The sequence below is a fragment of the Polyodon spathula genome, chromosome 31, assembly GCF_017654505.1.
Source record: "Polyodon spathula isolate WHYD16114869_AA chromosome 31, ASM1765450v1, whole genome shotgun sequence".
In the NCBI taxonomy this organism is placed as follows: domain Eukaryota; kingdom Metazoa; phylum Chordata; class Actinopteri; order Acipenseriformes; family Polyodontidae; genus Polyodon; species Polyodon spathula.
In genome coordinates this window covers 631,165-645,814 of record NC_054564.1, presented here as the reverse complement: position 1 = coordinate 645,814, position 14,650 = coordinate 631,165, and the positions used below count along the sequence as shown (strand labels likewise).

Here is a 14,650-nt window from a genome sequence, read left to right as displayed (position 1 = left end):
CCACAAAGACCAGTATATATATCAAATACAGGAGACTGCGTCACTGATACTGGGGTTTTTCATTGCGCCTTTGAGTGTTTGAATTCCAGGTTGCTTTTATTTGTCCCCCCCCCCCAATGAATTTTACACTAACGATACTCGGTTTAAAATGTTCAAAACTTGTAATTGAAAACTAAGTGCCGCACTACGAAACCTAGCGGAATTCCAACGCAGCATTCTTTGCAAAACAATTGTAATTCGGCAGCGAAACAAGGACCAACTTGCATTAAAAAAATAAAAAAATAATTCAACAGCGAGAAGCTGCCTTGTTTTTTGTCTAGTAGTTGGAGATGTTGTTAATACTGTGTGTTGGTGTTAGTCCACTTAAGTGTGTGAAATCAGAGGCTTCTAATGCAGTGTTGGTCCTCTCTCTGCTGCTTAATTCCAGTTTGTATTGTATCATAGAATTTGACTAAGATAAAGCTGCATATTAACTAAAGCAAAAAACCAGAAAAAATGATCATGCTGCCTCTGCTAATAAGAGGTTTAATAAAAGCAAAGCTGTGGTTTATTGTTCACTGCAGTAAGTGGCGAGCGGTTTTTCAACGGGCTGCTCCAGTCGATATTTCCTGTCGGGAGCGGACAGTTATTACAGGAAACGGGCTGTCATTAACAGCAGCAGCAGAGCGCGACCCCAGCCAGCGTGAGCTCTCATCAGTCTGAAAGGAATTCCACTCGTACCTCACACAGCCGCTGTCTTCTCTCGCTCGCTTCGCTTGCATGACTGTCCCCGTCCCCCCACCCCTAGGGCTCCGGCGATGTGAAGTACCACCTGGGGATGTACCACCGCAGGATAAACCGCGTGACGGATCGTGACATCACGCTGTCGCTCATGGCAAACCCCTCCCACCTGGAGGCCGTGGACCCCGTGGTGCAGGGCAAGACCAAGGCAGAGCAGTTCTACTGCGGGGACACGGACGGCAAGAGGGTGTGTGTGTGTGTGTGTGTGTGTGTGTGTCCGATTCTGTTTGTGTGTCTTTGTTTCTGTGCGTCTCTGTCTGATCTGAGTGTGTAGGTATGTCTCCTGATTCTCTGTCTTTGTGTGTCTGTCACTGTGTGCATGCGTGTCTCTCTGATTCTCTGTGTGTGTCTGTCTGGTCTGTGAGTTTCTCTGTGTGTGTGTTTAGGTATGTCTCCTGATTCTCAGTATGTGTGTTTGTGTATCTTTCTAATTCTAGGTATCTCTGTATATGTGTATCTCTTTCTCTGTGTATCTGTCTTCTCTTTCTCTGATTCTCTCTCTCTCTCTCTCTCTCTGATTCTGTCTCTCAATCTCTCACAGACTCTTTCCCTCTCTCTGATTCTGTCTCTGATTCTCTCTCTCTCTCTGATTCTGTCTCTCAATCTCTCACAGACTCTTTCCCTCTCTCTGATTCTCTCTCTCTCTCTCTCTCTCTGATTCTGTCTCTCAATCTCTCACAGACTCTTTCCCTCTCTGATTCTGTCTCTGATTCTCTCTCTCTCTCTGATTCTGTCTCTCAATCTCTCACAGACTCTTTCCCTCTCTGATTCTCTCTCTGATTCTCTCTCTCTCTCTGATTCTGTCTCTCAATCTCTCACAGACTCTTTCCCCTCTCTGATTCTGTCTCTGATTCTCTCTCTCTCTCTGATTCTGTCTCTCAATCTCTCACAGACTCTTTCCCTCTCTCTGATTCTCTCTCTGATTCTCTCTCTCTCTCTGATTCTGTCTCTCAATCTCTCACAGACTCTTTCCCTCTCTCTGATTCTGTCTCTGATTCTCTCTCTCTCTCTGATTCTGTCTCTCAATCTCTCACAGACTCTTTCCCTCTCTCTGATTCTCTCTCTCTCTCTCTCTCTCTCTGATTCTCTCTCATTCTCTCTCTCTCTCTCTCTCTCTCTGATTCTCTGTCTCTGTGTTGCAGGTGATGTCTATTCTTCTGCACGGCGACGCTGCTTTTGCTGGCCAGGGCATCGTGTACGAGACGTTCCACCTGAGCGACCTGCCCTCCTACACGACCCACGGCACCATACACGTGGTCGTCAACAACCAGGTAACCACAGAGCAGCCACATTACCATGCTGCCGTCTCGTTTTGCATGTTCTGCATGTAAATGAGAAATTAAGGCTTGGCCAAAAGACAGTACATTTAAATCCATGTTACTGTTTACATGTCTCGGTGAATAGAGATGCATGAATGGCTTGACAGGTATCAATTGAAATTCTTAAAGCAGAGTAGAAAAGTCACAGTAAAACACCAAACTGCAGAAGCCCTAATTTTATAAAGAGATTTCAGAGGGCTGTGTCTCATCAATATCAGGGTCTAGTGCTGTATATTATAAAGACATTTCAGAGGGCTGGATCTCATCAATATCAGGGTCTAGCGCTGTATATTATAAAGACATTTCAGAGGGCTGGATCTCATCAATATCAGGGTCTAGCGCTGTATATTATAAAGACATTTCAGAGGGCTGTGTCTCATCAATATCAGGGTCTAGTGCTGTATATTATAAAGACATTTCAGAGGGCTGTGTCTCATCAATATCAGGGTCTAGTGCTGTATATTATAAAGACATTTCAGAGGGCTGGATCTCATCAATATCAGGGTCTGCTATATAATAAACAGAAGTAAACCCCAGTTCCTTGTCCCCCCCCTAGATTGGCTTCACCACGGACCCCCGAATGGCTCGCTCGTCTCCCTACCCCACGGACGTGGCCCGCGTGGTCAACGCGCCCATCTTCCATGTGAACGCAGACGACCCCGAGGCCGTGATGTACGTGTGCAACGTGGCCGCGGAGTGGAGGGCCACGTTTCACAAGGACGTGGTCGTGGATCTGGTGAGGCCCTCGGCACTGTCGTCTGGTAACTGTGTTGTTTGGAGCTGCACAGACCGATTTGTTCAGATCGAGTTCTCCGCAGGGGAGGGTCTCTGCTGTCGACCGGGCTGATTTACCCGTTCAGAGCGAAGAGGTTTGTGTGGATCGCTGTTCTCCTCCACAGCATCTTAAGAAAATCATCGATCGTCACAAACCCAAGCAGCTGTTTCTTCACTCACTGAATCCACCTGATCGACACCAGCGACCCTGAACTGATTCTCTGCACCTGATCTCTATGGAGAGCGCCTTCCGGATAGTCCAGTAATTGCTTCATGCAGCTCTAGTGGTGGTTTGTTTATTTGGTTGGTTGTTTGTTTTGAACACAAGAAAATAGGAAACGTTTGCGGGCGAGAAATGGGAGTTCAGCCCATCAAGACTCTTCCTGGCTCAATGTTTGCTGCTGGAGAGCTACAGGTTCTTCTGGGTTTCGTTTCAGCCGAACTGTCTGTTACTTAAACCAGTGGTGTCCAATCCTGGTCCTGGAGGGGCCCGTGTCCCTCCTGGTTTTTGTTCCAACTGTGCCCTTGATTACTTTAATTAGAACAATAATTGGTAATAATTGATCAATTAAGTAATTTAGGACACAGTTGGAACAAAAACCAGGAGGGACGGCCCCTCCAGGACCGGGATTGAACCAGTTTCTGTCTGAATTAGTCCAGATTAACACGTGTCCCAGGTCTTTAGCACTGATGATGTAGAGACACCTATAAAGCCTGCAGGATGGGGGATGTCCGGGACCAGGGCTGGGGACCCCCGCTCCAGGGTCTGCTCTATTTTTTATAAAAGGTGTTGTCATGTTTTAAAGTTGTTTTGGTTTGTTTTTGTTTTTTTTGACCAAAAGAGGATATTAAAGCATGTTTCGAGAAAGGTTGCTAATAAAAAAATAAAATAATAATAATTAGCCATGAGCTGCCGCAGTGTTGAAGCCCCTGCTCCCCGCTTCCCTCCCAGGTGGGATACAGACGCAACGGCCACAATGAGATGGACGAGCCCATGTTCACCCAGCCCCTGATGTACAAGCAGATCAAGAAGCAGAAACCAGTGCTGCAGAAATACGCAGAGAGACTGACGTCAGAGGGAGCTGTGACCCAGCAAGAGTACGAGGTACAGAGACACGCACACACACACAGAGACTGACATCAGAGGGAGCTGTGACCCAGCAAGAGTACGAGGTACAGAGAGACACACAGACACACAGAGACTAACGTCAGAGGGAGCTGTGACCCAGCAAGAGTACGAGGTACAGAGAGACACACAGACACACAGAGACTAACGTCAGAGGGAGCTGTGACCCAGCAAGAGTACGAGGTACAGAGAGACACACAGAGACTAACGTCAGAGGGAGCTGTGACCCAGCAAGAGTACGAGGTACAGAGACACGCACACACACACAGAGACTAACGTCAGAGGGAGCTGTGACCCAGCAAGAGTACGAGGTACAGAGAGACACACAGACACACAGAGACTAACGTCAGAGGGAGCTGTGACCCAGCAAGAGTACGAGGTACAGAGACACGCACACACACACAGAGACTGACATCAGAGGGAGCTGTGACCCAGCAAGAGTACGAGGTACAGAGAGACACACAGACACACAGAGACTAACGTCAGAGGGAGCTGTGACCCAGCAAGAGTGCGAGGTACAGAGACACGCACACACACACAGAGACTAACGTCAGAGGGAGCTGTGACCCAGCAAGAGTACGAGGTACAGAGAGACACACAGACACACAGAGACTAACGTCAGAGGGAGCTGTGACCCAGCAAGAGTGCGAGGTACAGAGAGACACACAGACACACAGAGACTAACGTCAGAGGGAGCTGTGACCCAGCAAGAGTACGAGGTACAGAGAGACACACAGACACACAGAGACTAACGTCAGAGGGAGCTGTGACCCAGCAAGAGTGCGAGGTACAGAGAGACACACAGACACACAGAGACTAACGTCAGAGGGAGCTGTGACCCAGCAAGAGTGCGAGGTACAGTGGCACACACACTTCAGTGGAGCAGGGTAACAATGGCACACACACACAAGGCACAGTAACACAGCACTCCATACGTTGAGCCCGCCATTTTATGACCCATGCCGTGTGGTGAATAAGAATGTGTCTAAACAGTCAGGATTATGTTGCTCCATGTATTCACTGCTGTGATGCGGGCAGCGCGGGACACAGTTGTGTAGCTCTTGTGTTGATTTTGACAAGGGCGGCACTCGGGCACAGTTGTGTACATGTCTGTGTCCCTCTCTTGTTTTCAGGAAGAGATTTCCAAGTATGATAAGATCTGCGAGGAGGCGTACGAGAGATCCAAGGATGAGAAGATCATGCACATCAAGCACTGGCTGGACTCTCCCTGGCCCGGTGAGCAACAGCATAGACACGTCCTTCCATTCGTCCATTCATTCATGCATCCAGCCATCCTTCCAGCCGTCCATCCATCCATCCATCCATCCATCATCTACCCATTCATTCATTCATTCATTCATTCATGTATTCACTGTATTACAGGGAGTTCTATAACTCATGCATCCCAGGCAGTATTCTGTATCCTGCAGTGTTTTGCAGCGTGGGTTCAGTGTGCTGGCCTGGGTTTCGCATGTAGAGGTTCACATCACATTGAAATGGATTCCTCCTTCTCAGCTTGAAGAAGTTTCTTATTGAATTGTAATAGCGAGACGGTCGATATTAACGTCAGAGCCAGCGATGCAGGGCGGTGTGTTCGGGTGCGGGTGTGGTCGGCGATGCAGGGCGGTGTGTTCGGGTGTGGGTGTGGTCGGGGTCGGCGATGCAGGGCGGTGTGTTCGGGTGCGGGTGTGGTCGGCGATGCAGGGCAGGGCGGTGTGTCGGGTCGGGGGTGCAGGGCGGTGTGTTCGGGTGCGGGTGTGGTCGGCGATGTGTTCGGGTGCGGGGTGGTCGGTGTCGGCGATGCAGGGCGGTGTGTTCGGGTGCGGGTGTGGTCGGCGATGCAGGGCGGTGTGTTCGGGTGCGGGTGTGGTCGGCGATGCAGGGCGGTGTGTTCGGGTGCGGGTGTGGTCGGCGATGCAGGGCGGTGTGTTCGGGTGCGGGTCGGGTGTGGTCGGCGATGCAGGGCGGTGTGTTCGGGTGCGGGTGTGGTCGGTGTCGGCGATGCAGGGCGGTGTGTTCGGGTGTGGTCGGTGTCGGCGATGCAGGGCGGTGTGTTCGGGTGCGGGTGTGGTCGGCGATGCAGGGCGGTGTGTTCGGGTGCGGGTGTGGTCGGTGTCGGCGATGCAGGGCGGTGTGTTCGGGTGCGGGTGTGGTCGGCGATGCAGGGCGGTGTGTTCGGGTGCGGGTGTGGTCGGCGATGCAGGGCGGTGTGTTCGGGTGCGGGTGTGGTCGGCGATGCAGGGCGGTGTGTTCGGGTGGGGGGGGTGTGTCGGCGATGCAGGGCGGTGTGTTCGGGTGCGGGTGTGGGTCGGCGATGCAGGGCGGTGTGTTCGGGTGTGGGTGGGTGTGGTCGGCGATGCAGGGCGGTGTGTTCGGGTGTGGGTGTGGTCGGTGTCGGCGATGCAGGGGGGTGTGTTCGGGTGTGGGTGTGGTCGGTGTCGGCGATGCAGGGCGGTGTGTTCGGGTGTGGGTGTGGTCGGTGTCGGCGATGCAGGGCGGTGTGTTCGGGTGTGGGTGTGGTCGGCGATGCAGGGCGGTGTGTTCGGGTGCGGGTGTGGTCGGCGATGCAGGGCGGTGTGTTCGGGTGCGGGTGTGGTCGGCGATGCAGGGCGGTGTGTTCGGGTGCGGGTGTGGTCGGCGATGGTTCGATGCAGGTCGGCGATGCAGGGCGGGTGTTCGGGTGCGGGTGTGGTCGGCGATGCAGGGCGGTGTGTTCGGGTGTGGGTGTGGTCGGCGATGCAGGGCGGTGTGTTCGGGTGTGGGTGTGGTCGGTGATCGGCGATGCAGGGCGGGTGTGTTCGGGTGCAGGGGGTGTGGTCGGTGTCGGCGATGCAGGGCGGTGTGTTCGGGTGCGGGTGTGGTCGGTGTCGGCGATGCAGGGCGGTGTGTTCGGGTGCGGGGCGGGTGTGGTCGGTGTCGGCGATGCAGGGCGGTGTGTTCGGGTGCGGGTGTGGTTGGCGATGCAGGGCGGTGTGTTCGGGTGCGGGTGTGGTCGGTGCCGGCGATGCAGGGCAGTGTGTTTTCGGTTTTAGAGCTGTGTTGTGATTTTGTTTCCAGGTTTTTTCACCCTGGACGGCCAGCCCAAGAGCATGAACTGCCCCCACACAGGGCTGAGTGAGGAGGAGCTGACTCACATCGGAGAAGTGGCCAGCTCTGTGCCTGTGGAGGACTTCACCATTCACGGAGGTGACAGACGCCAACCACGAAACCTCTCTGTGTCTGTGTCTTCACGTCTCTCTCTCTCTCTCTCTCTGTGTCTATTGATCCGTCTGTCTCCATGTTGAGAACCTCACCCTTCATTGGTATTGTGTGTGTGCGTGTCTCGGTTGTAACCCTGCGCTGATATTCTGTGTGTCAGTGTGCGTGATGTTCTTGTCTGTGATCCTGCGCTGGTATTCTGTGCGTCGGTGAGTGTGTGCGTGATGTTCTTGTCTGTGATCCTGCGCTGGTATTCTGTGCGTCGGTGAGTGCGTGCGTGATGTTCTTGTCTGTGACCCTGCGCTGGTATTCTGTGCGTGTGGTGAGTGCAGTGCGTGATGTTCTTGTCTGTGACCCTGCGCTGGTATTCTGTGCGTCGGTGAGTGCGTGTGTGATGTTCTTGTCTGTGACCCTGCGTGCAGGGCTGTGACGGGTGCGCTGTATGGTCTTGTCTGTGACCCTGCGCTGGTATTCTGTGTGTCGGTGAGTGTGTGCGTGATGTGCGCTGTCTTGTGTTCGGGTGCGGTTGTTGTCTGTGATGCCTGCGCTGTGTTCTGTGCGTCGGTGAGTGTGTGCGTGATGTTCTGTGCGTCAGCTCTGTGTGTGTGTGTGATGTTCTTGTCTGTGATCCTGCGCTGGTATTCTGTGCGTCGGTGAGTGCGTGCGTGATGTTCTTGTCTGTGACCCTGCGCTGGTATTCTGTGCGTCGGTGAGTGCGTGCGTGATGTTCTTGTCTGTGACCCTGCGCTGGTATTCTGTGCGTCGGTGAGTGCGTGCGTGATGTTCTTGTCTGTGACCCTGCGGGTATTCTGTGCGTCGGTGAGTGTGTGCGTGATGTTCTTGTCTGTGATCCTGCGCTGGTATTCTGTGCGTCGGTGAGTGTGTGCGTGATGTTCTTGTCTGTGATCCTGCGCTGGTATTCTGTGCGTCGGTGAGTGTGTGCGTGATGTTCTTGTCTGTGACCCTGCGCTGGTATTCTGTGCGTCGGTGAGTGTGTGCGTGATGTTCTTGTCTGTGACCCTGCGCTGGTATTCTGTGCGTCGGTGAGTGTGTGCGTGATGTTCTTGTCTGTGATCCTGCGCTGATATTGTGTGTGTGTGTGTCAGTGTGTGATGTTCTTGTCTGTGACCCTGCCCTGCGCTGGTATTCTGTGCGTCGGTGAGTGTGTGCGTGATGTTCTTGTCTGTGATCCTGCGCTGGTATTCTGTGCGTCGGTGAGTGTGTGCGTGATGTTCTTGTCTGTGATCCTGCGCTGGTATTCTGTGCGTCGGTGAGTGTGTGCGTGATGTTCTTGTCTGTGATCCTGCGCTGGTATTCTGTGCGTCGGTGTGTGTGTGTGATGTTCTTGTCTGTGACCCTGCGCTGGTATTCTGTGCGTGTGAGTGTGTGCGTGATGTTCTTGTCTGTGACCCTGCGCTGGTATTTGTGCGTGTGAGTGTGTGTGATGTTCTTGTCTGTGATCCTGCGCTGGTATTCTGTGCGTCGGTGAGTGTGTGCGTGATGTTCTTGTCTGTGACCCTGCGCTGGTATTCTGTGCGTCGGTGAGTGCGTGCGTGATGTTCTTGTCTGTGACCCTGCGCTGGTATTCTGTGCGTCGGTGAGTGTGTGCGTGATGTTCTTGTCTGTGACCCTGCGCTGGTATTCTGTGCGTCGGTGAGTGCGTGCGTGATGTTCTTGTCTGTGACCCTGCGCTGGTATTCTGTGTGTCGGTGAGTGTGTGCGTGATGTTCTTGTCTGTGATCCTGCGCTGGTATTCTTCGTGTCTGCAGGTCTGAAGCGGATCCTGAAGACCCGCGGGGACATGATAAAGTCCCGCACGGTGGACTGGGCGCTGGGGGAGTACATGGCTTTCGGATCCCTGCTGAAGGAGGGGATCAACGTGCGGCTCAGTGGGCAGGACGTGGAGAGAGGCACCTTCAGGTGGGGGGTGGAAGGGGGTCAGAAACACTGACCATTTAACCAGAAACGCAGATGCTTTAAAAGTGTGAATGGTTGAACGTTTTAGGTACGTTTATTTTTAATGCAAACCTCTCAAATACAGAGCAAGATGGAGACCAGCCCTTGCTCAGGTCTGTCCTGTTATGCGAACCCTGTGATCTACCCGCTCTGCACCGGGGGTCTTGTGCACAGTGCGTGTCTTGCTCTGTGTCTTCAAAAAGACTTCTGTCAAAACCATTTTGTGTCTTTTTTATTTCTGTAATAGTATTTCAACTTTGAACTGTTGTTTTTTTGTTTTGTTTTTTTTTCCTGGAGATATGGATGATTTAACACTTGTTTTTCTCTCTTTCTCTCTCTCTCTCCTCTCAGCCATCGTCACCATGTGCTGCATGATCAGAATGTGGATAAGAGGACCTGCATCCCCATGAACCATCTCTGGCCCAACCAGGCCCAATACACTGTGTGCAACAGCTCCCTGTCTGAGTACGGGGTCCTGGGTGAGTCCCTACCACTGTGCAACAGCTCCCTGTGTGAGTGCAGGGTGCTGGGTGAGTCCCTAACACTAACACTGTGTGCAACAGCTCCCTGTGTGAGTACTGGGTGCTGGGTGAGTCCCTAACACTAACACTGTGTGCAACAGCTCCCTGTGTGAGTACTGGGTGCTGGGTGAGTCCCTAACACTAACACTGTGTGCAACAGCTCCCTGTGTGAGTACTGGGTGCTGGGTGAGTACACAGGGGTGGGAATAAGACTCCTGTTGCACAGCAGTCTGATCCATTCCTGGTTTCACTGTGAGTATAATCAGACACACCTGAGCTTGTTACCTGGACACGCTGGGGCTGATCAAGCTGGTGTTAAAACCTGGAGGAATGGGTGAATCTGCTCTACAGTAGGAGTTTGCTTCAATCCCTGTTGTAAGTGTTCCAGGTGTATTTCCTGCGCAGTCAGGGCTGTGATACAAAGAGTGGAAGAGAAGAGAAGGCACTCTGTTTGATTAGAGGTCATCAGATCTGTTTGAATGAGAGTTACAAGTGTAGATGCTGCTAATAGGTTCTGATGGGAACGTGACTTATGATTGTTAGAGTCACCACTACCGCTGTTATTTATCTCTCTCTCTCTCTCTCTCACTGTGTTCAGGGTTCGAGCTGGGCTTCGCCATGGCCAGTCCCAATGCGCTGGTTCTGTGGGAAGCTCAGTTTGGGGATTTTCACAACACAGCCCAGGGAATCATCGACCAGTTCATCTGCCCAGGCCAGGCCAAGTGGGTCCGGCAGAATGGCATCGTGCTGCTCCTGCCCCACGGCATGGAGGGAATGGTGAGAGACAGAGCCACTGCATCACACACAGTGACCCAGAGCCACTGCATCACACACAGTGACCCAGAGCCACTGCATCACACACAGTGACCCAGAACCACTGCATCACACACAGTGACCCCAGAACCACTGCATCACACACAGTGACCCCAGAACCACTGCATCACACACAGTGACCCCAGAGCCACTGCATCACACACAGTGACCCCAGAGCCACTGCATCACACACAGTGACCCCAGAGCCACTGCATCACACACAGTGACCCCAGAGCCACTGCATCACACACAGTGACCCCAGAGCCACTGCATCACACACAGTGACCCCAGAGCCACTGCATCACACACAGTGACCCCAGAGCCACTGCATCACACACAGTGACCCCAGAGCCACTGCATCACACACAGTGACCCCAGAGCCACTGCATCACACACAGTGACCCCAGAGCCACTGCATCACACACAGTGACCCCAGAGCCACTGCATCACACACAGTGACCCCAGAGCCACTGCATCACACACAGTGACCCCAGAGCCACTGCATCACACACAGTGACCCCAGAGCCACTGCATCACACACAGTGACCCCAGAGCCACTGCATCACACACAGTGACCCCAGAGCCACTGCATCACACACAGTGACCCCAGAGCCACTGCATCACACACAGTGACCCCAGAGCCACTGCATCACACACAGTGACCCCAGAGCCACTGCATCACACACAGTGACCCCAGAGCCACTGCATCACACACAGTGACCCCAGAGCCACTGCATCACACACAGTGACCCCAGAGCCACTGCATCACACACAGTGACCCCAGAGCCACTGCATCACACACAGTGACCCCAGAGCCACTGCATCACACACAGTGACCCCAGAGCCACTGCATCACACACAGTGACCCCAGAGCCACTGCATCACACACAGTGACCCCAGAGCCACTGCATCACACACAGTGACCCCAGAGCCACTGCATCACACACAGTGACCCCAGAGCCACTGCATCACACACAGTGACCCCAGAGCCACTGCATCACACACAGTGACCCCAGAGCCACTGCATCACACACAGTGACCCCAGAGCCACTGCATCACACACAGTGACCCCAGAGCCACTGCATCACACACAGTGACCCCCAGAGCCACTGCATCACACACAGTGACCCCAGAGCCACTCTGAACTGTCGCACAAACCGGAGAGTAGTCCAGGGCGGGGGTGAGGGGGATGATGAAGAAACGAGGCAGTTGAAGCTACCGGCCGTACCGTGGAGACGCTGCCTGATTTGCAGCACGATCTCGTGCTGGTAAAGATGTGATTGTGAGTGGCGTGGATGGAAGGCACCTGGCTTCGATACGTGGCAGCGTGGGTTCAGGGAAAGAAAGATCATCTCCATACTGCGTCTTCGGGGAAGGTTGATGTGCAAAAGAGAATTCCTCCTGTTCGAACCCTCGGAGCAGCCAAGTATTACTGATTGATTGATTGATTGATTTCCCCAGGGCCCCGAACACTCCTCAGCTCGGCCGGAGCGGTTCCTGCAGATGTGCAATGATGATTCGGACATGTTCCCGGTGAGTGAAGCTCCTCACACTTACGAAGAACCATCCAGGTTTTTTTTTTTTTTTTTGGTTTGTTTGTTTTTTTTCTGTTTTGATTTGAAGAAAATCGCTGAAGATTTTGCGGTCCAGCCTCTCTGCAATAGGAGTCTTATTTCCGTCGCTGTATTTATAGCACTCACAGAACACTAACTGATAACACGTAGTTAGACCGTAGACCTTGGTTAGCTTTTCTTTGTGTGGCTTCTGTCAGTGTCATGTTAAAGCCTGGAATGGGTGAGACAGCTTTGCAATGGGAATGTTCTTACCATGCCTGCTGTAAACTGTTTAATGCTACCCGATGGATATATTCTGCTCTGTACTGAATGTAGCAGAGTTCACCCCCCCTAGCCTCTAAGTCGCTATGGATAAAAACGTCTGCTGAATGTCTAAGTGTTCTGTGGCTATCTCCTGTGCTGTTTGAGAGTCTCCTGTTTGTTTTGGTTTTTTTTATAGAAAATCACAGGTGATTTTGCAGTGCGCCAGCTGTACGACTGTAACTGGATCGTGGTGAATTGCTCGACCCCAGCCAACTACTTCCACGTGCTGAGACGACAGATCCTGCAGCCCTTCAGGAAGCCGGTGCGTGCCGGCAGCCCACGTTTTATTCACGGGATTCGATTTCATGATGCAGAATTTTTTTTTCAGCATTTTTGGCAGGACCCCATAGAGTTCACACAAACTGTTTTTAAAATTTCTAAATACATAATGAAAAAATCATGACAAGTGGATAGATATGTGTAACTACTAGACAGACATGCCACTGCTTAACCGAAAAAAAAAAAAATATATATATATATATATATATATATAATATATAATCTCTTTGTTATAAACTTACTGCAGCACTAGTGCATGCTGTCTGTAGTTCACACGTGTGCAGCTCTGGCCAAAAGCATTGCCCCCCCCGTGGAATGAACTCATTTAGCTTCGTGAAGTGGCATGCAATCTGCTGAAGAATGTTAACACGTTGAATTACACACCAGTGCTTTTCTAGTTTTCCCCACACACTAAATAGGAAACTGATAAAGTGACACGACTTTTAATGACATTTCTGGAAGTGTCTTTATTTTGTGTTTGTATTTTTTCCAGCTCATCATCTTCACACCCAAGTCTCTGCTTCGTCACCCTGAAGCCAAGTCCAGCTTCGACGACATGACCTTAGGTGAGCCACGTGACCCCCATCGCCGCCGGCAGGGATGGGAGCGAGACTCCCGCTGCATAGCAGTGTGATCCAGTCCTGGTTTCACTACGAGTTTAATAATAAGATACACCTGAGCCTGTTATCTAGACACATTGTGGGCTGATCAAGCTGGTAGTAAAACCTGATCTGTTGCATTGCAGATATAATTTGCTGTGATCCTAACTGGTTCATATTGTGTTCTAGCAGTATTAGTATTATTTCACTTGCTGTAAACTACACTGTGTTTCAATATGAAGCTTGCATTGTGACCCTGCACTGCCCTGGAACACCTGTGCGAGTCGCCTGGGATAAAAGAGTCTGACAAATCAATAATAACTTTGTTTGTTTCTCCACAGGGACGGACTTCCTGCGGTTGATCCCGGATGTCAGCGCAGCGTCTCGGAGCACGGCCGCGGTGAAGAGGCTTGTGTTCTGCACCGGGAAGGTTTACTATGAGCTGAACCGCGAGCGAACGATGCGGGGCATGGAGGCTGACGTCGCCATCGCCAGGATCGAGCAGGTCGGTGCAGCCACCGGGCCGAGGCAGAGCTGCACCAGGACATTATTGCACTGAGTCATTGATTTGATTGGATCGAGCTCTCCACAGTCAAGGGTCGTTCTTATTGGTGCAGATTTACCACGCAGAGTGAAACTAGTGAAGAAACAGCCGCTTGGGTTTTTATATAGCGCCTTTCATAACAGCGTTGTCACAAAGTGCTGAAAAATTCAGATTAAGCCAAATCAAAAAGATGTGTTTGAACTATTTTTAAATTTCAAAAGTGAGTCAGCCAGGCGAATGCTCTCAGGGAGAGAATTCCAGAGTGTGGATCGCTGTTCTCTGCAGAGTAAGAAAAGCATCGCCCATCACAAACCCAAGCAGGTGTTTCTTCACTGTGAATGTAAACCAGCCCGATCGACACCGGACACCCTCCCCTGATTACAGTGGAGAGCTGGATCAATAATCAACACCCAGTCCCTGCAGGAAATTCCAGAGGCCTTCTCAATAACTTTTAGTAACATAGTAGGGACTCTGATCTGCAGCAGTTGTGTGTTTGCAGTAGTGACTCTGATCTGCAGTACTGTGTTTGCTTGCTGTTTGCAGCTGTCTCCCTTCCCCTTTGATCTGGTGAAGGCGGAGGTTGAGCGCTTCCCCAATGCAGAGCTGGTGTGGTGCCAGGAGGAGCACAAGAACCAGGGATACTACGACTATGTGAAGCCGCGCATCCGGACCACCATCAACCGCGAGCGGCCCGTCTGGTAACTCCGCCCTGCTTTCCTATCCTCCTCTGCCCTGCTCTCCTGTCCTCCTCCTGTGGGGGTTGTATTGGTATTGCTAGCGTTGCTGTTAGTGTTGTAAGTACTATTTTCGGCTGTGTTAGTATTAGTGTTCTCATTCTGTTATTACTCCTCTCCCTTCTCGCTC

The 14,650-nt window shown here is 51.9% G+C and overlaps 1 protein-coding gene across 1 annotated transcript in view; it reads left to right on the top strand.

Moving 5' to 3' along the window:
• Window positions 1–14,650, top strand: part of LOC121303098 (2-oxoglutarate dehydrogenase, mitochondrial-like) — a 32,878-nt gene that overhangs the window by 16,668 nt on the left and 1,560 nt on the right. The window contains exons 9-22 of the mRNA XM_041233547.1: window positions 788–967; window positions 1,923–2,051; window positions 2,656–2,835; window positions 3,826–3,978; window positions 5,133–5,235; window positions 7,057–7,185; window positions 8,967–9,117; window positions 9,505–9,632; window positions 10,273–10,451; window positions 11,949–12,020; window positions 12,501–12,626; window positions 13,137–13,209; window positions 13,584–13,747; window positions 14,330–14,484. Coding sequence (XP_041089481.1) covers window positions 788–967; window positions 1,923–2,051; window positions 2,656–2,835; window positions 3,826–3,978; window positions 5,133–5,235; window positions 7,057–7,185; window positions 8,967–9,117; window positions 9,505–9,632; window positions 10,273–10,451; window positions 11,949–12,020; window positions 12,501–12,626; window positions 13,137–13,209; window positions 13,584–13,747; window positions 14,330–14,484 — 1,922 coding nt within the window. The remainder of the gene's footprint in view (window positions 1–787; window positions 968–1,922; window positions 2,052–2,655; window positions 2,836–3,825; window positions 3,979–5,132; window positions 5,236–7,056; window positions 7,186–8,966; window positions 9,118–9,504; window positions 9,633–10,272; window positions 10,452–11,948; window positions 12,021–12,500; window positions 12,627–13,136; window positions 13,210–13,583; window positions 13,748–14,329; window positions 14,485–14,650) is intronic.